The 22,521-nt window shown below is 50.3% G+C and overlaps 1 protein-coding gene across 6 annotated transcripts in view; it reads right to left on the bottom strand.

Annotated features, from left to right (window-relative positions):
- Positions 1-22,521, bottom strand: part of triob (trio Rho guanine nucleotide exchange factor b) — an 83,429-nt gene that overhangs the window by 5,935 nt on the left and 54,973 nt on the right. For 4 of the 6 annotated variants that reach the window (XM_035530611.1, XM_035530612.1, XM_035530613.1 and 1 more), the window contains 23 exons: positions 21,413-21,603; positions 20,835-20,936; positions 20,194-20,333; positions 19,984-20,083; positions 17,663-17,906; positions 9,534-9,817; positions 8,800-8,970; positions 7,608-7,703; positions 7,347-7,483; positions 7,053-7,119; positions 6,608-6,711; positions 5,912-5,981; positions 5,676-5,765; positions 5,369-5,461; positions 5,056-5,106; positions 4,861-4,938; positions 4,268-4,459; positions 3,187-3,367; positions 1,774-2,360; positions 508-755; positions 229-367; positions 104-131; positions 1-16 (listed from right to left, as the gene is read on the bottom strand). The exon at positions 1-16 is cut by the window's left edge and continues 147 nt beyond it. In XM_035530611.1, the coding sequence (XP_035386504.1) occupies positions 1-16; positions 104-131; positions 229-367; positions 508-755; positions 1,774-2,360; positions 3,187-3,367; positions 4,268-4,459; positions 4,861-4,938; positions 5,056-5,106; positions 5,369-5,461; positions 5,676-5,765; positions 5,912-5,981; positions 6,608-6,711; positions 7,053-7,119; positions 7,347-7,483; positions 7,608-7,703; positions 8,800-8,970; positions 9,534-9,817; positions 17,663-17,906; positions 19,984-20,083; positions 20,194-20,333; positions 20,835-20,936; positions 21,413-21,603 (3,409 nt within the window). Of the gene's footprint in view, positions 17-103; positions 132-228; positions 368-507; positions 756-1,773; positions 2,361-2,665; positions 3,368-4,267; positions 4,460-4,860; positions 4,939-5,055; positions 5,107-5,368; positions 5,462-5,675; positions 5,766-5,911; positions 5,982-6,607; positions 6,712-7,052; positions 7,120-7,346; positions 7,484-7,607; positions 7,704-8,799; positions 8,971-9,533; positions 9,818-17,653; positions 17,907-19,983; positions 20,084-20,193; positions 20,334-20,834; positions 20,937-21,412; positions 21,604-22,521 lie in introns of those variants that run through there. The other 2 variants (XM_035530616.1, XM_035530615.1) reach the window with 2 other exon arrangements.

Here is a 22,521-nt window from a genome sequence, read left to right as displayed (position 1 = left end):
AGAAACTCCGGCGGAACTGTAAGGGGCGACAAAGGAAAGCTCACTTCAGTCCGGCACAGGAAACTGCGAGTGTCTCAAGCAAGTGTGCAGGCGCGACACTTACCGTCGTAGATGTAATTCGGGTTCAGAAGCTGCAAAGTAAGGCAGGAGAGAAATGAGCGTGAGCCTGCCGGAGAACAAAAGCCAGAAGAAACTTAAGACCGCCATGGCGTCCCGAGTGTCGGCTACCTTCACGGAAACCTTGTTGGCCGGAGTGTCGCGGAGTCTGTCGTGGCCGTTCTCCTGGCGGGAATCCTTCCTGCCCTCTTTCTCTCTCTTCTCTGACCTGCGCCGGATTCGGAATGCCGTGTGCCATGAAGACGACTTCCTGGATCCGAACCGGGAAACAAGGAGAAAAATAAATAAATATCTCTCTGTCAGAGAGGGGAAAAAAAAAAACTATGCTCCAATTAAAGACAGTGCAGTAGCGAGGCACAGGCGAACATGGAGCCCGGCCCCATGGCGTACTTGAGGGTTCCGTCGGCGTAGTCGGGCGCGCCGGTGGAGGTGTGGCCCAGCACGCGGCCAGGGATCCAGCCCTCGGCGGCGGGGCCCTGCTCCGTGGCCGCCCGGAACACTAGGAACATGCTCTGCTGGTTGGAGGCCAGGATCTGCACAACCTCTCCCTGCACCACACTAATCTCGTCCTCCTTGAGAGCCACGTAGTCCTGGGTGACCAACATGGCGGATATACTGCTACTGCTACTGCTTTCACTCTGAGTGGGGAACACACACGCACGCACACACAGGTGCACACATAGGCCAAGGCACGCGCACACACACACACACACACACACACACACACACACACACACACACACACACACACACACACACACACACACAGACATACACATACGCATGCGCATGCGCACATGCACACACTTAGTATGACCAGCAACTAGGTTAAAGAAACAGTTTAAACAATTTAAAATTAAAAGCCTTCTAGGATTACTATTATATTAAAAAACATTTTAATATCTTCAATAGATTCAACCAACTCACATAATCCAGCAAGTGTACGCAAGTGTTAACAAAATTCCGAAAAGTGTTATGCGTTTGCTAAAGGTCTACAGAATATTCTACTCTAATCGAACTAGTGCACACAAGTACACACGATCACACACTCACACAGTGCTGAATGCAAATAAACCAGAGCAGCACTCCACAGATGCAACTGCACTAGGTACTGAGAGTGTGGAGGACGAGTGAGAGAGAGCGAAAGAGTGACGGAGTGACAGACAGAAAGAGACAGAAGGACAGAGAGAGAGAGACAGAGAGCAAGAAAAAGAGTGCAAGAGAGAACAAGGCCAAGCCAGTGTAATCCGGAAGCTTCTCGTTAGTAGGCGGAGAAATTTGGGCCAGCTCTCCAGCGAGCGAACTGGTCCTTCTGGCTGCACACACGTGCCTCACTCCTGGCTCGTCTCAAAACCCGGCCAGAGACTCCGGCGTGGGCGTGCCACCGTGGAGGAAACACCAGGTGGTGAGCATTAGTATGAGTTAGTTTCGTGCACTCGCTCCATTCGTAGCCACGGACGCAGCGGGTCAGAGCAAAGCAGAGGAGAGCAGCGTGGCTACAGGTGTACGGAGGACCCGCTCCCGCTCGGCCGGACTGGTTAATGTCCCCTACAGGGTCTTTGCTAGGCTGCAGGACGAGCCCCACTGCCCTGGCGGGTTAGTTAGGAAGCGGGACTAGGCCTGGCTGAAGCCTGGGTTTGGAGTTCGGGCCCTTACCCCGTTGCTGTGCGTGGAGTGCAGGGAGTGCTCGCTGGCGGAGGAGCAGGTGCTGACGCGGTCCGGCTCCTTGCTGTGGCTCGGGCGCCGGCGATTGTGCCGGCCGGGCACCTCCACCTGCTCCGCACAGGGCCCGGGCCTGCCAGGGGCCGCCGGTGGCGGAGAGGCCCAGGGAATGGGGCCCTTCGGGGCAGGGCTGCCCGGGGCGAAGGGGCTGCTCAGAGGGGAGAGCGTGGGCGACGGGAGACCCGCTTGAGCCCGGGGCGGGCCGAGGCACAGAGGGGCTACCGTCGCCCTGGGGGCCGGGCTCTGCGCCTGGGGCTCCTCGCGCAGCTCGCTCAGGGGGCTGTCAGGCGCCGTCGCCGGGGGACACGTACCTGAGGCGCGGCCGTCCGGCCCCGGGGCCGGGTGGTGCTGCACGGGCTGTGGGAGGCGGGAGGAAGGCTGGGGGATCCGCGAGGCCCGCGAGCGGGAGGCTCCGCAGCCCGAGGCCAAGCTGCCGCCGCCCCCGGGGAGGCCGCCGCTGGGGCCGCCCACGCCACTCGCCCCCACGTGGTTCCGCTGGTACTCGATGGGAGACGTTAGTGCTGAGACACACACAAATGCCATTCAGTGGTGTCCTATTACTGTACTTGCCACCCTATCAAACTACAGAATAACGACCCCCCCTCAAACCCTAAACTACAGAACAACGACCCCCCAACCCCTAAACTACAGAACAACGACCCCCCCTCAACCCCTAAACTACAGAACAAAGACCCCCCAACCCCTAAACTACAGAACAACGACCCCCCCTCAACCCCTAAACTACAGAACAACCACCACCCTCAACCCCTAAACTACAGAACAACGACCCCCCCTCAACCCCTAAACTACAGAAAAACAACCACCCTCAACCCCTTAAACTACTGAAAAATGACCACCCTCAACCCCTAAACTACAGAACAACCACCACCCTCAACTCTTAAACTACAGAAAAACTACCACACTCAACCCCTAAAAATGACACTTCCTTTGCACCTACACTTACTGACCACTGTATTGGGTTCACCTGTCATACTGTTGCATTAGACGTGTTTATAATTACATCTCCCAGCTTGGCCAGTTTGTCCACCACCCCTGACCCTGTTCATCAGTGGCCAGTTTCTGGTCTTTGTACTGTCCACATAATCATTTGCAACCCAGAAGTGTCATGGAACTCACAGTGGGTGTTGTGTGGGCATAAGTGAATCAGGCACGTCGGTGGTTCTCGAGGTTTTAACACGAACCCAAAAATATCCGGCCAGCAGCAGGCCAATGATGAAGAGTTACGGCTGACCCTAAATCTGCATAGCAACAGATGCGCAAAAGCACACCCGCGAGACGTTTCTACGTCTATGCCTCCCTGGAGACAGGAGCTAAGATGTATGTTACCGTTGAGGAAGTTCCTCTGGTTCTCCAGTATGCTGTTGATCTGCAGGACCCAGGTCCGGCACGCTGCCGGGCTGGATGAGTGGAGCACGTAGCGCTCGACGCCGCCCGTCGAGGACCGCGAGGTCAGGGTGAACCTGCAAGGGTCGCCGTCTGTGCTCTCTTCCAGTCCTAACCAACTGACCTGTGGGCAGAAAGGTGGAGGGGGGGGAGAGAGAGAGAGTTAGAGAGAGAGAGAGTTAGAGAGAGAGAGAGAGAGAGAGAGTTAGAGAGAGAGAGAGAGAGAGAGAGAGAGAGAGAGAGAGAGAGAGAGAGAGAGAGGGAGAGAGAGAAAGTGAGAGAGAGAGAGAGAAAACGAGTTAGAGAGGGGCGAGGACATCGACATTGACATCACTCGGGTCTTGTCAGGGTTTTGTGTGCAATAAGTGCCTGTACGTCTGGGCCAATTCAAGCCTCTTGTGTGATCCAGTACTGTTCTGAGTACAGTTCTGCGAGTACAGTTCTGAGAGTACTGTTCTTATTACTGTTCTGCGAGTACAGTTCTGAGAGTACTGTTCTTATTACTGTTCTGAGAGTACAGTTCTGAGAGTACTGTTCTTATTACAGTTCTGAGAGTACAGTTCTGAGAGTACTGTTCTTATTACTGTTCTTATTACAGTTCTGAGAGTACTGTTCTTATTACTGTTCTTATTACAGTTCTGAGAGTACAGTTCTGAGAGTACTGTTCTTATTACTGTTCTTATTACAGTTCTGAGAGTACAGTTCTGAGAGTACTGTTCTTATTACAGTTCTGAGTACAGTTCTGAGAGTACTGTTCTTATTACTGTTCTTATTACAGTTCTGAGAGTACTGTTCTGAGAGTACTGTTCTTATTACTGTTCTTATTACAGTTCTGAGAGTACAGTTCTGAGAGTACTGTTCTTATTACTGTTCTTATTACAGTTCTGAGAGTACAGTTCTGAGAGTACTGTTCTTATTACTGTTCTGAGTACAGTTCTGAGTGTACAGTTCTAGATGACAGATAGGTATGCGCTAGCGACTTCATGCAGACGCTTCCTGTGGGGATTTGGTGGAAGTGACGCACCTTGATGCTGTTCTTGAAGAGGTAGCCCGGCGTGGAGAAGCCCTTCTTCTTGTCCAGCGGCTCGCTGAAGATGACGATCTGCTCGAAAAGGAAGACGCGCCTGTCCTTGGCGCGGGCCAGCAGACCGCTGTCCTGGTCCGATACCATGAAGGTGTCTTGCAGGAGCAATCGCCCCTGCGCCACGATCTTCCCCTGAACGCCGCCAAGCACAGAGAACACGGTCAGAGGACTGAGCAGCCTCCGCAAATCACACACACGCGCACACACACACAAACAGGCACACAAGCATGCATGCACGTATACACACCCACACAGATTCTCATACGCATACATGCATACGCACACACACACACACACACACACACACACACACACACACTCAGACACACAATGCTAGACACCATCCAATCTGTGAGGCATTGGGCTGTAATATTGGTATAGACATCTATACAAACATTTACAGTAAACACAATTCTCTGGGGCTTAAGAATCGCAATTTTAACTGTATAAGCAACTCAACCCACCCCCAACCCTAAGACCTGTCCCACCACACAAACTTCTCCCAACCAATCAGCACGGTGCAATGATCTTACATCGAAGCCCTGCAGCCGACCCACATTCATCATGTCATTGCACCGTTTAGGGACGACACACATGACCTCCACGGCCTTCTGCAAAAGACAGACAGGGGCGACTGCTTAAAAAAGGGAACACCAAGCTCCAGGAGACGACTAAAGGATGAGAGAGTGAAACAAGAATGTGAGGCGAGGCCACAGGGGAAGGCGTACCTCCAGCTCTGCGCAATCCACACCGGCCTTTTTGGAAAACTTTAGGAAATCCTGGAGCAAACCCCCCCGCCCAAAAAAAAAAAACAAAAAACAAACAAACAATCAGAAGCTGAAATTTCAACTGATGATAAAATTTTTATTTAATCCTTGCATCCATAATTCAGATAATCGCTCATTGGAATCCACCACACCTAATCTTTTAAGTGTCATCTTAAATCACCTTTGCAAATTTCACACAAAAAAAGGAGACGATTCCGCTAACATGACACGGTGTAACACACACGTGACGTCATGACAGAGCGACAGCGCTGACCTTCAACAGGAGCTGGTACTTCATTATCCGCTGCACCGGTTTGATGAGCAGGTCTGTAATCTGCAGCCTGTGGCCCAAACGCTGCTTCAAATCCTGAGATAATGAGAGAGAGAGAGACAGAGAGAGAGAGAGAGAGAGAGAGAGAGAGAGAGAGAGAGAGAGAGAGAGAGAGAGAGAGAGAGAGAAATACTCTATCAAGAAACTCCACAGAGATATAAGCCCAGACCCCATTTTGTGAAAAGCTAACAGCTCTATCTGAATTCACTGAGGTCATTTCAAGTAATTCTTGATCTCTGGTGCTTCTTACCTCAAAATAGGTGTCTATGTACTCGGAGACGATGTGTTCTGATTTAGGCTTGTTCTGGCAGTAAACGATGTACATGTGCAGTCGGCGTTCCTGTAGGGCGACACGAGTTTCAGCAAACGGCACTGCCACTTCAGTGCCCAGTCTGGACTTCGAACAAAATAGCGGCTAAGCCGCGCTAGCGTTTATGCCAATATCGCGCCGGTACGCGCAAGAGCCTGCTGAAAATCACTCCGTACTTGTTTGATGAACAGGGGCGCTAGTCTATCAGGGTCTTCCAGGCACTTCTCCAGTTCGGCCAAAAAGAAGCTGCGTAAAGACAAGTTGGGAGAAAAAAATGTAAAAAGTGTGAGAGGAGAGAGGGGCAAAGAATGTTAGCAAGGCTGCTAAAGGCTGGGACAAACTGTAGAGACCGGCTGGGCCCACATCTGGGTCCGACACTGTTAAAGATCCGACCTACTCACAGTACGCTGTGTGTGTGTGTGCCAGGGCAGATATACCTTCACTTAGACCCAAAATGTTTTGATACCATCTACATTTTGGTCTACCTATTCAGTGAACTGTTGAAAAAAAACAATAACAAAAAGAGGAACCACGTTGCCAAGAACGACGAAGTCCTGTTTGCATGTAACGCATCACGAGTTTCTGTCAGTGCTGAGCCAGTGTTTGGAGGCCCTTCGCTGAACGTTCTGCGAGGTGAACGCGACACTGAAGCGTGTTTTAGCCCACCTACACTTTCATATGACATTTCATAATGTCTGGTTCTGGGTCCACCTTCGCTCTCTCGACCTCGCGAAACGCGTCTGCGTCGTGGGCCACCCACACACTTTCACATTTCACCAAGTTAAGCGAACGTAACCTCTCGTTTGGGACTGCCTGCCAGTTCACAGGACACCCCCCCCCCCCCCCCCGGTGTGGTGTCGTGGGTCACGTACTCCTTGTGCCAGTCGTAGATCTGGTGGATGTTTCCGAACACAATCTTGTCCTTGCCCTTCATGTCGTCCGGGACCCCCTCCTCCCTCATCCGGCACATGTAGCCCTGGGAACACAACAGGGCCTGGGATGCCGTTACCACGGAGATGCTGCCGGCATGCGGCGTGACACGCAGAGGAGGTGGCTGCGCCCACCGCCACCCGCTCACTTCCTGTGGCGGGCCTCGGCGCTCGGGGTCGGACTCGTGAACGATGCTCCCGACCGGGCTGGGATAACGTGGCCGTCTCGTCACCTTGGCATGCGAGTTGCGAGGGCGAGTCATCCCGCACAAGCCAACATGCACAAGCACTCACTAGAGTCGGCCTAAGGCTTATACCCAGCGCGTGCTGTAATGTCACGAGTACCAGCTGTAGCTCCGCACTGTTCGTGATCCTGCCGTTTCCTTACCTCCACCGCCGCGCCTAGGTCCCTGACGTAGTCTCTCTCCGTCTCCACCATCTCCAAAAGCACATAGCTGCAAAGAGAGGAAGGTGTGTAAGAACACGGGGAAAGTGGGAACGTCGCGAAGATCTTTCCTCTGCTTTTGTGCGGAGAAGCCAGGCAGGGGAGGGAAGCGGCATGAGCTCTGGGAAGCACAGGCCTCGGGAACGTTTCTACGTGTGTGTGCGCGTCTCTGGTGTGGGCTGGTCGGGTGGACAGGCGAGCTGGGGTGGTGGTGTGAGGGGAGTCGTTGACGCTTACTGCCGCTTCTTCAGGAACCCCGCCTTCCGCTCGTCCATCTCGTCGGCGGGCGAGGAGGAGGACAGGAGGGAGTTGCAGGAGGGGCTGCTGCTCTCCACCTGCTCCACGGAGAGGGAGCTGGGTCTGTCCTCTAGACTCTGAGAGAGAGAGAGAGAGAGAGAGAGAGAGAGAGAGAGAGAGATGGATAAGGAGACGGGCAGAAAGCGAAAAAAAATGGCCAAATGGCCAAAACTAAAAAATAACACCCTCAGGCACGCGCACCATCTTGCTCCTGACGAGCTCCTCGATGGCGCTGACGAGCTCGGCGGCGCTGGGCGTCTCCGAACTGCTCGGCCGTCCGGAGAGGCGGGAAGACGCCTGGGGGGGGGGGAGAGACATGGAGTGAGGCTCTCCCTTGGACACACATGAGCAGCGCACCAGACAGATGCTCCATAACCTGGGTGGTGTGTGGGCACGTCTGTTCAGCTGCAGGTTATTTCACATTGTTTCATATTTTACCAAGAACAGTGTGTTTGGAGGGGGGAGGGGGATAATCTGTCTTTGATTAGTTTATTACTAGAAAACTTGGTGAGTCAAAAAAAAAGATTCTGAAATGAGTAAGAAGCTGAGTGGGCTAACTTGGGAAATGGGGAAATCCTCAACTGTGCATTTCAGATTTCTGATCAGGTCTCCTTAATTAAGCCAGTGCATAGGAAAGCTCACCGTCGTGCTCTGAGCCCGACATTCTGCCGGTCCGAACAGGGTCAGGGGCGTGGCCTCTGAACTCGTCATCCAATAGGGGGACAGTTTCAGGGTTGTGGGCAAGGAAATGGATCTTTGGGGGTTTTTTTTGCTAAGAGGAGGTATGGCACACGTGTGGTCTGTGGCAGGAATATGAAGCGCAAGGATAGAGGAAGTGGATTTGTCCGTATTCATTTGTTTATGGATTTATCTATTTTATATATTTCATATTGACCTATATGAGGAACGGGCCTTGGACGCCTTTGAGCTTCAAATCGACAAATCGAATGTTAGGTCAAAGGTCGAATGCCTATGGTGTATTCAAATGCCCACCAAGTGGAAAAAACATAAGAGGGTGAAGTGAAGGGACATTAAAAAGCATGTGAGGCGATGAAGGGGAGGAGCAGACAGCCTGGCGGGAGGGGCTTACGGGTATGGAAACTGGGCCAAAACAAACCCAGAGCACAAATCAACAGAACGCTAGAGAGCAAAACGACATCGACAAAAAAAGAGAAAAAGGGAGAACAGCGTTAGATCCAGCCTAGCCTAGCTTAGCCAAGGACGTGCACAGCCACTTTAGCTGTCATGGGTGTCTGCGACATACACGTGTACCATATCTGCATAATTTATGCATAAACAAGCAAACACGGCATGGGGGGAGAAAAGAAGGAAAACGAACTGCTAAGAGCCATCGTTTTGGGACACGGGCCAGGGGTGGAGGGTGGAGCCTCACCTTGTCCTCCTGGGAGTCTTGGTGCAGCAGGCTGTGCTGCTGGATGGCCATGGGAGGGGGCAGGGGAACAGCGTCTGGACCCTCCTCGCCTTCCTCCTCCCCGCAGCTCTGCATGCCCGACGAGGACGACTTGGAGAGCGTGCCGCTGCTCAGGCCCTCGCTCCTCATCCTCTGCAGAGGCAGACGCGGCGTGGGAGGGACACAGCGTGTGAGAGAGAGAGAGAGAGAGAGAGAGAGAGAGAGAGAGAGAGAGAGAGAGAGAGAGAGATCTCAGACCGAGAGAGAGATCTCGCAGTGAGAGACCCCTCGCACTGTGGCTTTTGGCACCGAATGGTTTTTCGCTACGGTGTTCCAGGAGAACGGTGTCTTTTGCAAACGTGCACATGAGAACATTTGAAGCTGAATAACTTTTCAAGGATTTAACTTTGCCAGACCACTAAAATGTCAAATCACCATGATGTATCTTATCCCTTTCTGTTGTTTTTACAGGCTACAAAACAACCTTTTTGCCTTGTTACATTATATTATATTCACGACAGAAAAATCATATTAGAGTAAAACCGGAATCTCTACAACTGACACGTTTTGTGTTCCGGCACCGTTTAGGAATTATTTCCAGCACTGCAGTGACGTCATGTGAGGGAGGTTTTGTGAAAGATAGTTTAGCCCAGGCCCTATTGAGAAAGCTCATCGGCTCATGCTACTCATCGCGTGGCCCGTCCCCAGGGACCCACCTCCTCCACGCTCTCGTCCTGTGGCGTGGCTGCGCTGTCGTCTGAGTCCTTTTGCGCGCCGGCCTCGGGCCCGCGCCGCCCGTCCCGGCCTTTCTTGTGCTTGTGCGCCAGCTTCTTGCCATGCCCGTCTGCCCTGCCGCTGCTCAGGCGCCGCACGGGGCTCGTCAGCCACTTGCGCAGGGTGTTGCCTGGCCGCTTGCCACCCGGAGAGCCCTGCAGGTGAGCCGGCTGCAGCGTGGCGCTACCCGAGAGCCCGCCCTCGTTACTGGACACCGACAACGTGTCTGAAGAGAAGAGACACCGGGGCAGATAAGCCTACATGCTCCATCACTGAAGCATGCCGCCGTGCTCCTTTTGAACCTTGCTATTTGTATACAGTTGCACCTGGTGGCAGTGGAAGCCAAGAATCGCTTTCAAACAGGAAGTAGAAAAAAAAAAACTGCACTCTCACTCATAGTTTCTGGAAGAAAAACTATGTTTTCACTCAACATCTTAAAAAGTGCCTCAAATCACCCAGTGTGCCCATGATTCTGTCAGCAGATAATTATGATTTACAAAACATTCGTATCACATACATGCTAATAAGTCTTAGTGGACCAAAAAATTCCTCATTATCCTAAATGGAGCAGCATTTTTAAAACCAAATCAGTTACACTGGAGGACGAAGTACAGTATTGTCATGGAATGCTCTCCTCCCATGAGTCACGTAGTTTGGCCCCCCGCGTGCAGTGGGAGGGTCTTGTTAATTTTTTCCTGCACACCTGCACCTGGTTTTAATCTCGTTATGTCTATGTATTTAAACCCAGGCTGGTGTTTGCAGTATTGTCGGTCATTGTTCATGTTTGCCCTTGTTCTTGTTGTGGTGTTTAATGTTCACCGTTTATATTAAGTGTGAGTGCCATCATTGTATTCTTTGTTAGCCAATAAACGTCTGTCACTGTCGAGGGAGTCTGTGCGTCCTGTTCCGCACCCTGCGGCGCTCGGGCTGTTACAAGTATAATGTCTCTCACCAGAATGGGAATAAGGTGGCACTGATGTCCCTTGACAGTATAGTACCGAGCTGAACTACAGCATGACTGCTATTTTTAGAGGACTACAATGATTCAAATTTATTATTTTTTTTTGCCATTTCTCCTCAAAACAGAATCTTTACACAAAATCTGTACTTTATGTAAATCTTGCATAACACGCCCCTCCTCTGGACTGATCTTCATGAAGATCCATCTCCACCATCTTCTGAGGCTGCTCCTCAGGGACGTGTGGGAGTCTGGCCCTCGGAGTGCCGGTAATGTTTGCTCAATGAGTCATTTCAGAAGGATTATGATTAAGTACTCCACCAATGTCATTTTTTTCTGCTTCAAAAATTCATTTCCACTTTCTGAAATTTCAGTTTTACTACGTACAAAGAGCAAGGAGGCGAGATACCATCAGCACCACATCACAAGAAGGTCACCAGACCACAAATGCGTCTTTCATTTGTTCCCCGCATAAGACCTGCTCAGAATAGATGCAATACGCTAAATGTTCGAATTTTTTTTTTTTTTTTTTTTCCCTTCTCGAGTTTCTTTTTGAATTCATGGGGTTAAGGTCAGGATACAGGTGAGACGATATGAACGAAATGATCAGATATGCGTTTGGTGGTTTTGCTCTGCAATTTCAGTGCGACCTCCATTACAGGACCCTCTTAGGCCAACCTTCAAACACAAACAGACGGACGGACACAGACAGACTTGCAGCCTGCTGCAATACAGCAAACAGTCAAAATAACACGAAACTGTGTACACAGAGTCATATTTGGTCTTCCAGACACAATAACCTCCCATTACCCGCTATTAAACTGCACTGTTAAAGGCCTGGATGTGTTGTAGCCGCGAGGCCAAGCTCGAGACCGAGGGCACAGCAGGGGAAGTCAGCGCGTGTGCTTTAAAAGTCACAACACCACAGCAACCATAAGGAGAGATGGAGGTGTGTGCTAAGCTACAGGCTTTCTAAAAGGCCCTCACAAACGGTTGTTTTTATGTGCGGCCGTATAACATATAGATATATGTTAAAGTAACCACCTATAAGTAATAGGAATGTTTTAAGCCTACTTAATTCTAACCCTCTGTAAGCAAAAATAAATACTTTTGACCTTTTCATAAAGCTAAAAAGCCAACCAAACAAAACAAAGAAGCAGAAGAATAAGTAATACATCAACATGCTCCTGAACTCTTCATGCAACTTGGCTACAGACAAGCCAATATTCTAAAATGATTTGGACTTGTTGGCTCATGGAAATGGACTGCTTTAGGCAAAACCACACCAAACCAACCATGTCCTTTGTTAGAGTAGCCATACACACACTGCAGTCTTCTGTGATTTCAATACCGCATAAGCCAGCATCACGATAATTACTAACCGTCACGGAACGCTCGCGGTTTGGCCAGCCACGTGTAGTGGAAGGATCTGTTTGTGGCCACACTTGCACACACCTGCATCTTGTTTGTTTATAGGTATTTAAGCCCGGGTCGAAGTGTGCAGACTGTTGGTCATTGTTGACGTAACGTCTTAATGTGGAGGTGTGTTGTTGATGGTAATGTTAAATGTTATACTTGTCATTGTCGTGTTCGTTTAATGTTAATCGTATCATGTTCTTTGTTTGTAACATGTGTGAGTGCCGTTGTCTTTGTGTTTGGATAAATGTTCGTCCATGTCGTTGGAGCCTGGGCGTCCTGCCCCTCGCCCTCTGGCACTCGGCCCACCCCGCGTTACGCTAACAAATTATATTGTACAGGCTCAGCTGGAAACATGCCTGCTGCAGTCTGTAAGCATTGGAGCGGGTACATGAGATCACTTCAGCAAATTAGTCTTTAATTGTGGGCTGTACAAATAATTCATAGCACACATGTTCTTCATCCTGTATACAAATGCTTATATCAACGGTAGAGGAAAGTAGACAGAACAGTGGCAGCAGTTATCCGTGCTGCCTGCAGCTGACTTCTTATTAAAGCCTTGTCAGTATATACAAACCTGTTATTAACGTATCATCATAGGAAGGGATCGAAGCCCCCCGGCTTGTCAAAGCGAAACAAGCCAGCGTGGCTTCATTAGTCAAAACGTGCATGAGAGTACACACCTCTGCAATACGCATTCATGCAGACGCACGGTTCAGGAAAATGGAAAAAAAGCCAAAAAGACTTTTGGACTGCAATTGTGGTCGTGCTGCGAGGCATCCTTCAGGGTAGCAGCATGCTTTATCAGCACCACAGATTGTAATCTCTGCGTTTTAGCGTGCATCTTTCTGCAGCCCAGAAAGCAAAACAAACCAAAAATAAAGGATGCTTTTCATTTGCAGCAGGAGGTGTTGCACATGCATTCACCTACAAAGCTGCACAGACTCGAGGTAAGAAAAAACAAAAAACAACCCCAAAAAACAGAAGCTTCCATTCATCCCCGCGTTAGGTCCATCGCTAAATGTCCGCCAGCCAGTGAAAGAGCAATGGCGTCAAACATTGCTGGACGCTCCGTCCTAAGGCGTGAGAATCCAGTGGTCCCTCCCAGCGTGAGATATATTGCGTGAGGTATATTGCGTTTCTGACACAGGGCCGAGTGGTGGTTTTTGGAGTTTTTTTTCCAGGTGGGGGTAGGAAAAGAAGCAGGCACGTTTCAATCTGCACCTGAACAGACCCAGCTTTCAGTGGAGCAGACCTGCGCCCCTCCTGGAAGGAAACTGGGCACTGGGCCCTTCCGGGTGGTGACTGGTGCACGCTTCCAACCGCAACCAGGCAGTACAGATGGATAAAGAATATCGCAGTGTGATATGATGGAGCAACAGGTGACGTGGCTATGATTTATTAGCACAGGACATTCAACGTTTCTGTTTTCAGCATGCGGCATCGTAACACAGCATGTGCTCCCTGAGACTTAAACCCTACCAAGTGAGCACACGTGACACGTATTCACGCGTGACATGTAAAGGCAAGGCAGTACAAAACGACAACGACAACAACAACCAACATGTGAAACATGGAGCGTGAGTGAGAACACAGCTTTCTGTGGTGTTAGGTTGCTTCAGTGCCACATTGCAGAAATGCACTAAACAAGCCACAGCTACATTTTCAAGAGAGCCTATAAACTGGCATGAGGTGTTCTGGTGCGTAGCTAAAGACTGGCACCCCCTGTTGATGCACAAGGCTACTGTGCACTAGACCGGGCTAGAGGGCTAGGCTTGAGCACATCTCTGATGCTTACCTATGTGCTTTTTCATCTGAGGAAAAGCCGTTTCCCTGGGTGCCTTCATGACCCCAGTGCAAATGGATTTAAAAAGTGGGAGTGGCTTTGAAGAGTGGGAGTAGCTGTTTCGGGATTACAGAACTCTTAAGTGTAGCCCCCTGCAATTTCACATGAACACCCATAAATGTGGGTAATAAAATGTCTTCTTCATAAATGTTTTTTCCACAGCCACATGTGGCCTGTGAAGATTCACTCTGAGTTTTTTAAGACTCTCTCAATTAAGGTTAAGGCGTCTGGCTTGTTTCCTCTAGGACTTTGAGTCTGACACAAATACACACACACACACACACACACACACACACACACACACAAACCTGAGTTGATTTACTCCCCACACACTCACACTGCGCCACCCAACACGCAAAAACGTGGAAAAACGTCTACCAAACCCGGCGTATATCTACCAAGCGGCGTAAAGACCTGTGCTTCTTTGCCGTGCGTCCGTCAGAGACACGAGCGTACTGCATGGGGACCACAACAGGAGAAACAATGTAAAGAATGTCGTCCGGACCCCCTGGAGGGTTCTGGACTCCAGCAACACATGCAGCAACAACGTGTGTAAACAGGCCCCCAAGGGGCACGCAAAAACCTAAGGCCTGCCAGTGTATAAAAATAACCATATTTAAGTTCAGTCCAGTCGTAAATCGAGCTATCACACCTGAGTGCAATCCCTTTGTGAATGACACTCTGCAAATTAGAATCACATGAAAGATACTGCATTCTGATTTCTGAAAGTGGAGATTTTCTGAAATAAATCAAGACATTTTAATTGAAGAAAAAAAACCCTTCCCTGACACAATAAACTACAACGCAACGCAGGTTTCTAGGCAAAAGAACTATTGAGTAATTAGTGAATTACTTAATAAGAAGTATGTATTCGCTCTGTCACTTGAGCACAGCACAGAGGGCTCCCGAGAGGCCCTCCATGAAATGAGAAAAAAAGTCAAAGCTCCGACGCGGTGCAGTCGGGGTTTCTGGGTACATACCCAAATCCAGCATCCAGACCATGCAGTCATCTACACACTTGCTGGCTGAGTTCTTACGGTACACTGGGCCGGAAGATAACAGAGAGCTCAGAGCGTGCGCCATGGCCGGGTGAGAATCCGTGCGCGGAAGCGATCGGCGAGGAGCGGATAAGATCCCTTTACATGACGCACGGGCGAGGGAGAGACTGAGAAAGCGAAGGAAGAGCGTGTTGAAATAGAGTGGGAGGGAGAGAGGGAGGGAGAGAGGGAGGGAATGCGAAACAGGCCCAGAGAGGCAGAGAGAGAGAGAGAGAGAGAGAGAGAGAGGCAGACAGAGAGAGAGTGCAAGCAGGAAAATCCACACTACAAGAATTTTCTAAGTAAAAGAGAGATTGGAAGGAATTTTTCCTCGGCGTGGCTTATTCATGCTAAAAGCCTCCTCTTATCAAGTTTTTCTTTCTATCTAGGAACTGGGTCAGAGCTCCAAGCTTATCCCAAAGACTTAAACACATCTCCCTGGAACTGCAATTCCATGGCTGAGTTAACAGCAGCAGGCAGAAGGCGAGAGGATGAGTGACAGGTAGGGCCAATATTAAGGCACAGCGGGCGTCCCGCCTACACAAGCTGCCTTCGCCCCGGCCCTGTGAATGCAGCCGAGCAGCGTGGGTATACAGGAGCGCTGTAGTGGTCAGCACAAAGAGTCCCCTGTTGGAGTGTGTGCTTGGCTGGTTGTGGCGGCTGGGCTGGAGCCAGGAGGGAAGATTCCTGTTGCGCGTGAACGCACGCACGCACGCACACACACACACACACACACGAACATGTCCTTGCACACACACACACACACACACACACACACACGATGTGCCATTCCTTTCCTTTCAGTACCAATCAACATTCAGCAAATGCCTCCACTTTCGGTTCTACTTAGGAAATGTCTGATATGAACTCACTCACCACACTGATATTATGAACCATTTTGCTATCACACCATGATGATTCCAACCCAGGGACCCGACCCGAATGCTCAGAACAGCGGCCATGAAGCCTGAACAGAGAACATGAGTCTTTGCATGATCCATAAACTCTCAAACTCCCAAACTCTCGTCCTCAGTGAACGGAGGCGACAGGGTCACAGGCACTCAGGGTTCCTCAAGCTGGACGTAATTCCTGACTTTATTACAAACGGCCATATATGTGACAAAATGCCACGGTTTGCTTCAACATGGCTAGTTCCTTATGTTACAGTGTCCAGATAATGGCTTGTGGACTGAATATTCCATTGGCTGTAACTGATTCATTTTATAGATAAATGGATATGAATGGATGGATGAATGATTATGTATGGATGGATGGATCGATGGATGGATATGAATGGATGGATGGAAGATTATGGATGGATAGGAATGGATAGATGGATATGAATGGATGGATGGATATGAATGGATGGATGGATGGACATCCTGTCAATTACTGTCAATTACAAAGTGAGCACGTAACACACAGAAGTGAGCACGTAACACACAGAAGGCTTGGGAGGCTGTCGGGGTCGATTCCTCTGATGGCTAAGTCTGAAGAAAGTTAGCAAGAACTGCGAAATGATCGATTACAGCTGCTTTAATTAAAATATCAAGACCACAAACTGGAAACAAGCTTTGAGTTATACCTGGACATGCATCATTACACTGAACAAAAAACCTCACAAACCACACACACAATAGCTGCCAAATCACACCTTTCTGGGTGACCCCAGGAGATCTTATTCGGTCACCGTGCCTTTTATGTTCTCGCGGGCATAAAGCTCTGACCAAGCTGAGCTCCTTGCACAGTTTGCCGAGCATCGACCGGCCGGCCCAACGTGCTAATCGTAAGGTGAATGCTGGTCGGAAATGCCGTGGAAGCGCAAAGCTACCCAGGAAAAGGCACGGCAGGACCTATAAAAATGTTCAAATGTGCGCATGCTTAAATGGCGCACGGCATGCCTAGTGAAACCCCCGACCCTTTGACATCACCGCCGCTGAGCTTTGGGGTTTCTGGGAGTAGTCCTGTAGCCAATCGCCTTGACATGGTAACACGACCTGCTGCATGGCAACCATGTGCTGACAGCCCCTAAGAGTTCAGATGGACTGGGGCCAGGCAGGCGATTTTTTTCATCTGCTTGTTCCCAGTAAGACCTTGATTATCCCTCTCATCGTTCCAGATATAACAGCGTGACAGGCTACTCAAGACGTTTGCCTGAATTAGCATATTTACCATTGGAATACTGTCCATGGATCTACTTGTCAAAATGTCAAAACCAGAACATCCTGTAACGTTCAAATCAGAGATTAGCAGTATGTCAGTAATAATTGCCTGAGCACAAACTGTACGACGCCGCAAAGCTGCTAATGATGGCATTACCCTTTTGCTGTCTGAGTCACTGGTGTCTGTCTGTAAACCGTGTACAAAGAAACAGCTGGAATCCTCCCACCAGTAAGGACTTGTCTGTGTAGCCCTCGGGCCGGGGCGGGCTGAAACACTTTAGAATGGGCCTGTTCGTGGGGCTGGGACCGCTCCAGGGTCAAAGGACAGGGACATCCATCACCATAAAGCAGCCTGGCCGATCAGGGTCAACCGTGCCACTCTGAAGACTCACAGCGCAAGAGCCGGTCAGAATCACAGGACGTGCAGCACTGTTCTGGTGGAGGTGAGCATTCAAGAAAGATTTTCAAAACTTTAGAACCTGCGTCCAACGTGAATCCCAGCCAAAACAGGAGGTAGATACCTATACTGCAAAAAAAAGGCACTGTAAAGACTACGACAAAAAGCCAAACGGACCCATGCCGCGCCCATGACTAACCTCGCTCCGACCGAACCCGGAACCCGTGGCCAGAAGGTCGCGCTCACCGGTCGTACCTTTGTGGTTGAAGAAGCCCTCCATCTCCAGGCTGCTGCGGGAGTGGGCGATGCAGAGGGTGGAGCAGGGCACCAGGCCCTCCTGGGCAGGGGAGCGGTCGGTGGTGCGCACCAGGCACCACTCTGGCTTGTCCTGGGGCCTCTCCAGCAGCTCCACCGTCTGGCCCCGCCTCACGCTCAGCTCCGACCCGTTACTGGCCATGAAGTCGTGGATGACCACCGTCAGCTCACAGCCGCCTGACAACTGCGGGAGCACAGCGAGCGCCGAGCCGGTTAGCGAGCACCAGAAGAAGGAAATCAGGGCGGAATAATTTTTTAACGCGCATGAGCTTCCTGTACCCTAGCTGAGCACGGAGCTCAAGCAAATGGACTTGTGGGGGAAAAAAGTAATAGAAAATAATATGAAATGTAAAACAATATATATTGATATTGAAAACATACAACTAATTATTAAGAATTCATTCAACATGCAGATTACTTGATACAAAATAACCTTACAAATTAATTCACCCTAAATCTAAAACATAATGCCATAGACTTCAGTAAAAAATACCAATAACGTTTACAGCAATCTTGATTTAGTTTACTGTCAGTAACCTTTGAGATCACTAATCAACAAGAACAAAACATAAATAAAAACAAAAGCAAACATACAAACAGCCAACAACAACAATCCCGCTAGTACGCAAGCGGAGACAAGAGCTTGCGTGTGACGAGATTCCAGAAGGCAGGTGATCACGCACCCACGGGTAACGAGGCACAGCCATAGTAAGGAGCGGTACCACCGGTCCCAAGTATTTGCTGTCCACGGTCCCCGCGAACCCGTATCCGAGTAGATCTTCCGAGCGAAACCACGGGAGGCTCCTACGCCGGCCGACTCGACTCTTCCTACTCCATTTCCTAAACACCCCGCCACCCCACACCCTGACCACACACCCCCCCACGAATACTTCAGAGGTTGCTGCTGACGCATCGTGCCATTGCCGCGGCGACAGCTCCGCTCGCGCTCTCCGAAGGCACGGGGTGCGTGCCCAGATTCTGGAGGCATTTAAAGAGCCAGGAGCCCTGGGCCGGAAAGGCCCCAGACTGTCCCGGGACCGCAGTGGTGTGCACTGAGTGGAACTGGCCAAATGGAGACGAAGTGTGAAAGGCCTAGCTCAAGTACGCAAGTCAATTTAGAGATAACGAGTGTGTGTTAGTGTGTGTGCATGTGTGTGTGTGTTGGGGGAAGGCTGCAATATCAACCTTGCATTTGTGTTCATGAAACCTAGTCTACATGTGTGCACTTTATTGTAGCTTTCTAGCCTGCATGTGTGGGTGCGTGTGTGTGTGTGTGTGTGTGTGTGTGTGTGTGTGTGTGGTACAAGGCCAGCAACAGTGAGCAGTGACAAAAACAAGCCCGCGGGAGAAGAAAGCTCAGCCAAGAAGTGGGAGGAGGATCGTCTGTGCTGGCAACGTGGCTGGTACAAGCATCTTCTTCGCTCACTCCATTAACCAGCTTGCTCTCTTCTTCTGCGACGACACTGGACGCAGTCGTTTACCGCAAAACACAGCACAAGGTAGCCCTTTACTAACTGACCCGCAGTCTACCGATAAGGCATCTCAGATCCAGGGGACCTATGAGATCCAGGACATTTATGGGATCCAGGGATCCGGAACAGAAACGATTTTGACAGATGAGGCCACCTGAAGAGCCACTCACACACGTCCTACCTGTACCCGTTAGGTACTAAATACTTTATACACCACGTCGCCTCACAAGGTTCTTAGAACCGACTGTTTATTCATCTCTCAGAGCTCTGAAGTGTTAGGTGATAAAAGAAAACTTAAACAAACCCCGTAGAAGCTTGAAAATGCAATGGAACAGTGTGAGCTGGTCAACACCACTGCAACATCTTGCAGCTTTAGCAAAGTTTTGGGCCTACAAATGAGGTTAAAAGAGCGCAATCTTCACGCAGGGCTCTGTGGTATGTCATCTGTGTCCACTCAAACATCTGTTTTCACTGCCAAGTGTGAGCTCCACTAACGTGTAGCTGTGTAGCAACACAGACATCACTGCCTCTTTAGTGAGTGATAAGTGCACCACGCTATACCAATATGAACTGACAAGAAATCTTGGGCATTCAACTACCTCTGTAATGCGACTGAGATTGCAAACCACTCTGGATAAGGATGTCTGCCAAATGTGATTGAATCTAGTGTCAAAAATTGAAAAAATACATTTCCAATAATAAATGAACGGCACAGACATAGTCAACGCCGCCAGCCGGTGTTAGCAGTGGGGTCAGCAGCTAGTGAGTGTGACGGGCTGTCACGCCTACCTTGTCGCTGTCCAGGGTATTCTGAGAAGTGCGCGAGGCAATGGAGATGGTGTCCGGCTGGCTGCTAGCATCGCCTTGGCTGTCCAGGTCCTCTCCTTCCCTGTGATTGGTTAAGACAGCTGTCAGTCCCAAGGTGTGACCACGCAGGGAAACGTTCTTCCAAAACAAAAGGGTCCTCGGCAGGAAGCATGTTGAGACAGGCGGACATACCGGCGGCCCCTGTGTTTGGTGCTGGTGGCTTTGGGAATGTGGATGGGCTCTTTGAGGGCCCCTCGTAGATGAATAGTTCGCTCCTGGATCACCTCCCGCACATTCTTGATCCACTCTTGCTTATTCTCAATGCTGGAGGCCTGAGGTACACACACACGCGCGCGCACACACACACGCACGCGCACACACACGCGCGCGCGCACACACACGCGCGCGCACACACACGCGCGCGCACACACACAGTACACGCTATTCCATGAAGAGGTCATATTGGATATCACCAACAGACATACAGCATTTTGTGTGTGTGAACACATAAAGGGTGGGGTAAAAACCAAACGCGTGACCAGACTGGTCCTGCTCAGAAACACACAGCCATTTCACGTGTTATAAGAAGACAGGAAAAAAACAGCAAACACTTTCAAAAGAAAAGCTTCACTGATAATATGTAAAGATTCAGACCATCACCCACAGGTCAGCTTAGTCATTAAATAAATAAAAAAAGATTTCCTGTCATACTCATCGAGTTACAGAGAAGGAGAGAAGGAGAGAACTCCGGCGAGGCCGGAACCATCGGCGAGCTGAGCGAACCATGAGCGACGAACGTGGCCGAGCCCGTGGTCCCCTCGGCAAACACGCACCTTCAGGACGATCTTGTTGTCTGAGGTAGGTGTGCGTCCGACCCAGAGTGCAAACTTGCAGGGATCCCCCTCCACGTGCTCTGTGACTCCAAGCTCAGAAGTCTTGGGAGGGGGAGAGAGAGCAAGAGGAGAGAGAAAGGGAAGGAGTCTATCACATGTGCTTGTGAGTATTTCAGTTTCAGGAGAATTTAACTAAACCCAAGTTATGAGGTCTGGAGGTAAATGAATGGGTGATTGGATGGATGGATGGATGGATGGATAGATAGTTGAATGGATGGATATGAATGGCTGGATGGATGGATGATTATGGATGGATGGATGGATAGACAGATGAATGGATATGAATGGATGGATGGATGGATGGATGGATGATTATGGATGGATGGATGGATAGATAGATAGATGAATGGATATGAATGGATGGATGGATGGATGGATGGATGGATGGATGGATGGATGATTATGGATAGATGGATATGGATGGATGATTATGGATAGATGGATATGAATGGATGGATGGATGATTATGGATGGATGGTCAAACAGAACCAGCGTCTGCCGCCTGTGTCAACACTCACCATCAGTTTGCTCTTGTAGAGGTACTTGCTCCTGCCATTGGAGTCTTTGACATCCTTGCTGAAGATGAGGGACATCTCGAAGAGGAAAAGGTGGCGATCCCGGCCTTTCCGGATGAGCGTCTTAGGATCCCACACCTGGAAGGACTCCTGAAGGATCAGCTCCCCCTGAGACTCAATGTTCTCATCAAAACCTAGACAGGAAGTGGCAGCGACAGGGAAAAACGAGAGAGTCTACAATTTCAGCTCAGTAAACTCAGATGGTCGAGAATCCAAACTCTGTCTCCGTATAATCTGGTCGCATTCCATGTGATCCCAAGAATATGTGACCCTCAAGCATGTTGAAGAGCATGTGTTTGTGCGTGCGTGTGCATGTATGTGTGTGTTTGTGCGTTTGTGCGTGCGTGTTTGTGCGTGCGTGTGCATGTATGTGTGTGTTTGTGCGTTTGTGCGTGCGTGTTTGTGCGGGCGTGCGTGTGTGTGCGTGTTTGTGCGTGCGTGTGCGTGTATGTGTGTGTTTGTGCGTTTGTGCGTGCGTGTTTGTGCGGGCGTGCGTGTGTGTGCGTGTTTGTGCGTGCGTGTTTGTGCGTGCGTGCGTGTGTGTTTGTGCGCACGCGTGTGTGTTTGTGCGCACGCGTGTGTGTTTGTGCGCACGCGTGTGTGTTTGTGCGCACGCGTGTGTGCGCGTGTGTTTGTGCGTGCGTGTGTGTTTGTGCGTGCGTGTGTGTATGTGAAATGTGAAAGGCCTAGCTCAAGCGTGCGCGTGTGTGTGCGTTTGTGTGTGCGCATGTGTGTGTTTGTGCGTGCGCGTGTGTGTGTTTGTGCGTGCGCGTGTGTGTGTTTGTGCGTGCGCGTGTTTGTGCGTGCGCGTGTTTGTGCGTGTGTGTGTGCGCGCGCGCGCGTGTGTGTGCGCGTGCGTGCGTGTGCGCGTGTGTGTGTGTGTGTTTGTGCGTGCGCGTGTGCGTGTTTGTGCGTGCGCGTGTGTGCGTGTTTGTGTGTGTGCGTGCGCGCGCGCGTGTGTGTGTGTGTGTGTGTGCGTGCGTGCGTGTGCGTGTTTGTGCGTGCGTGTTTGTGCGTGCGTGTGTTTGTGCGCGCGTGCGTGTGTGTTTGTG

The sequence above is a fragment of the Electrophorus electricus genome, chromosome 10 (assembly GCF_013358815.1).
Source record: "Electrophorus electricus isolate fEleEle1 chromosome 10, fEleEle1.pri, whole genome shotgun sequence".
Lineage (NCBI taxonomy): Eukaryota > Metazoa > Chordata > Actinopteri > Gymnotiformes > Gymnotidae > Electrophorus > Electrophorus electricus.
This window is presented reverse-complemented; position numbering and strand designations above follow the sequence as displayed.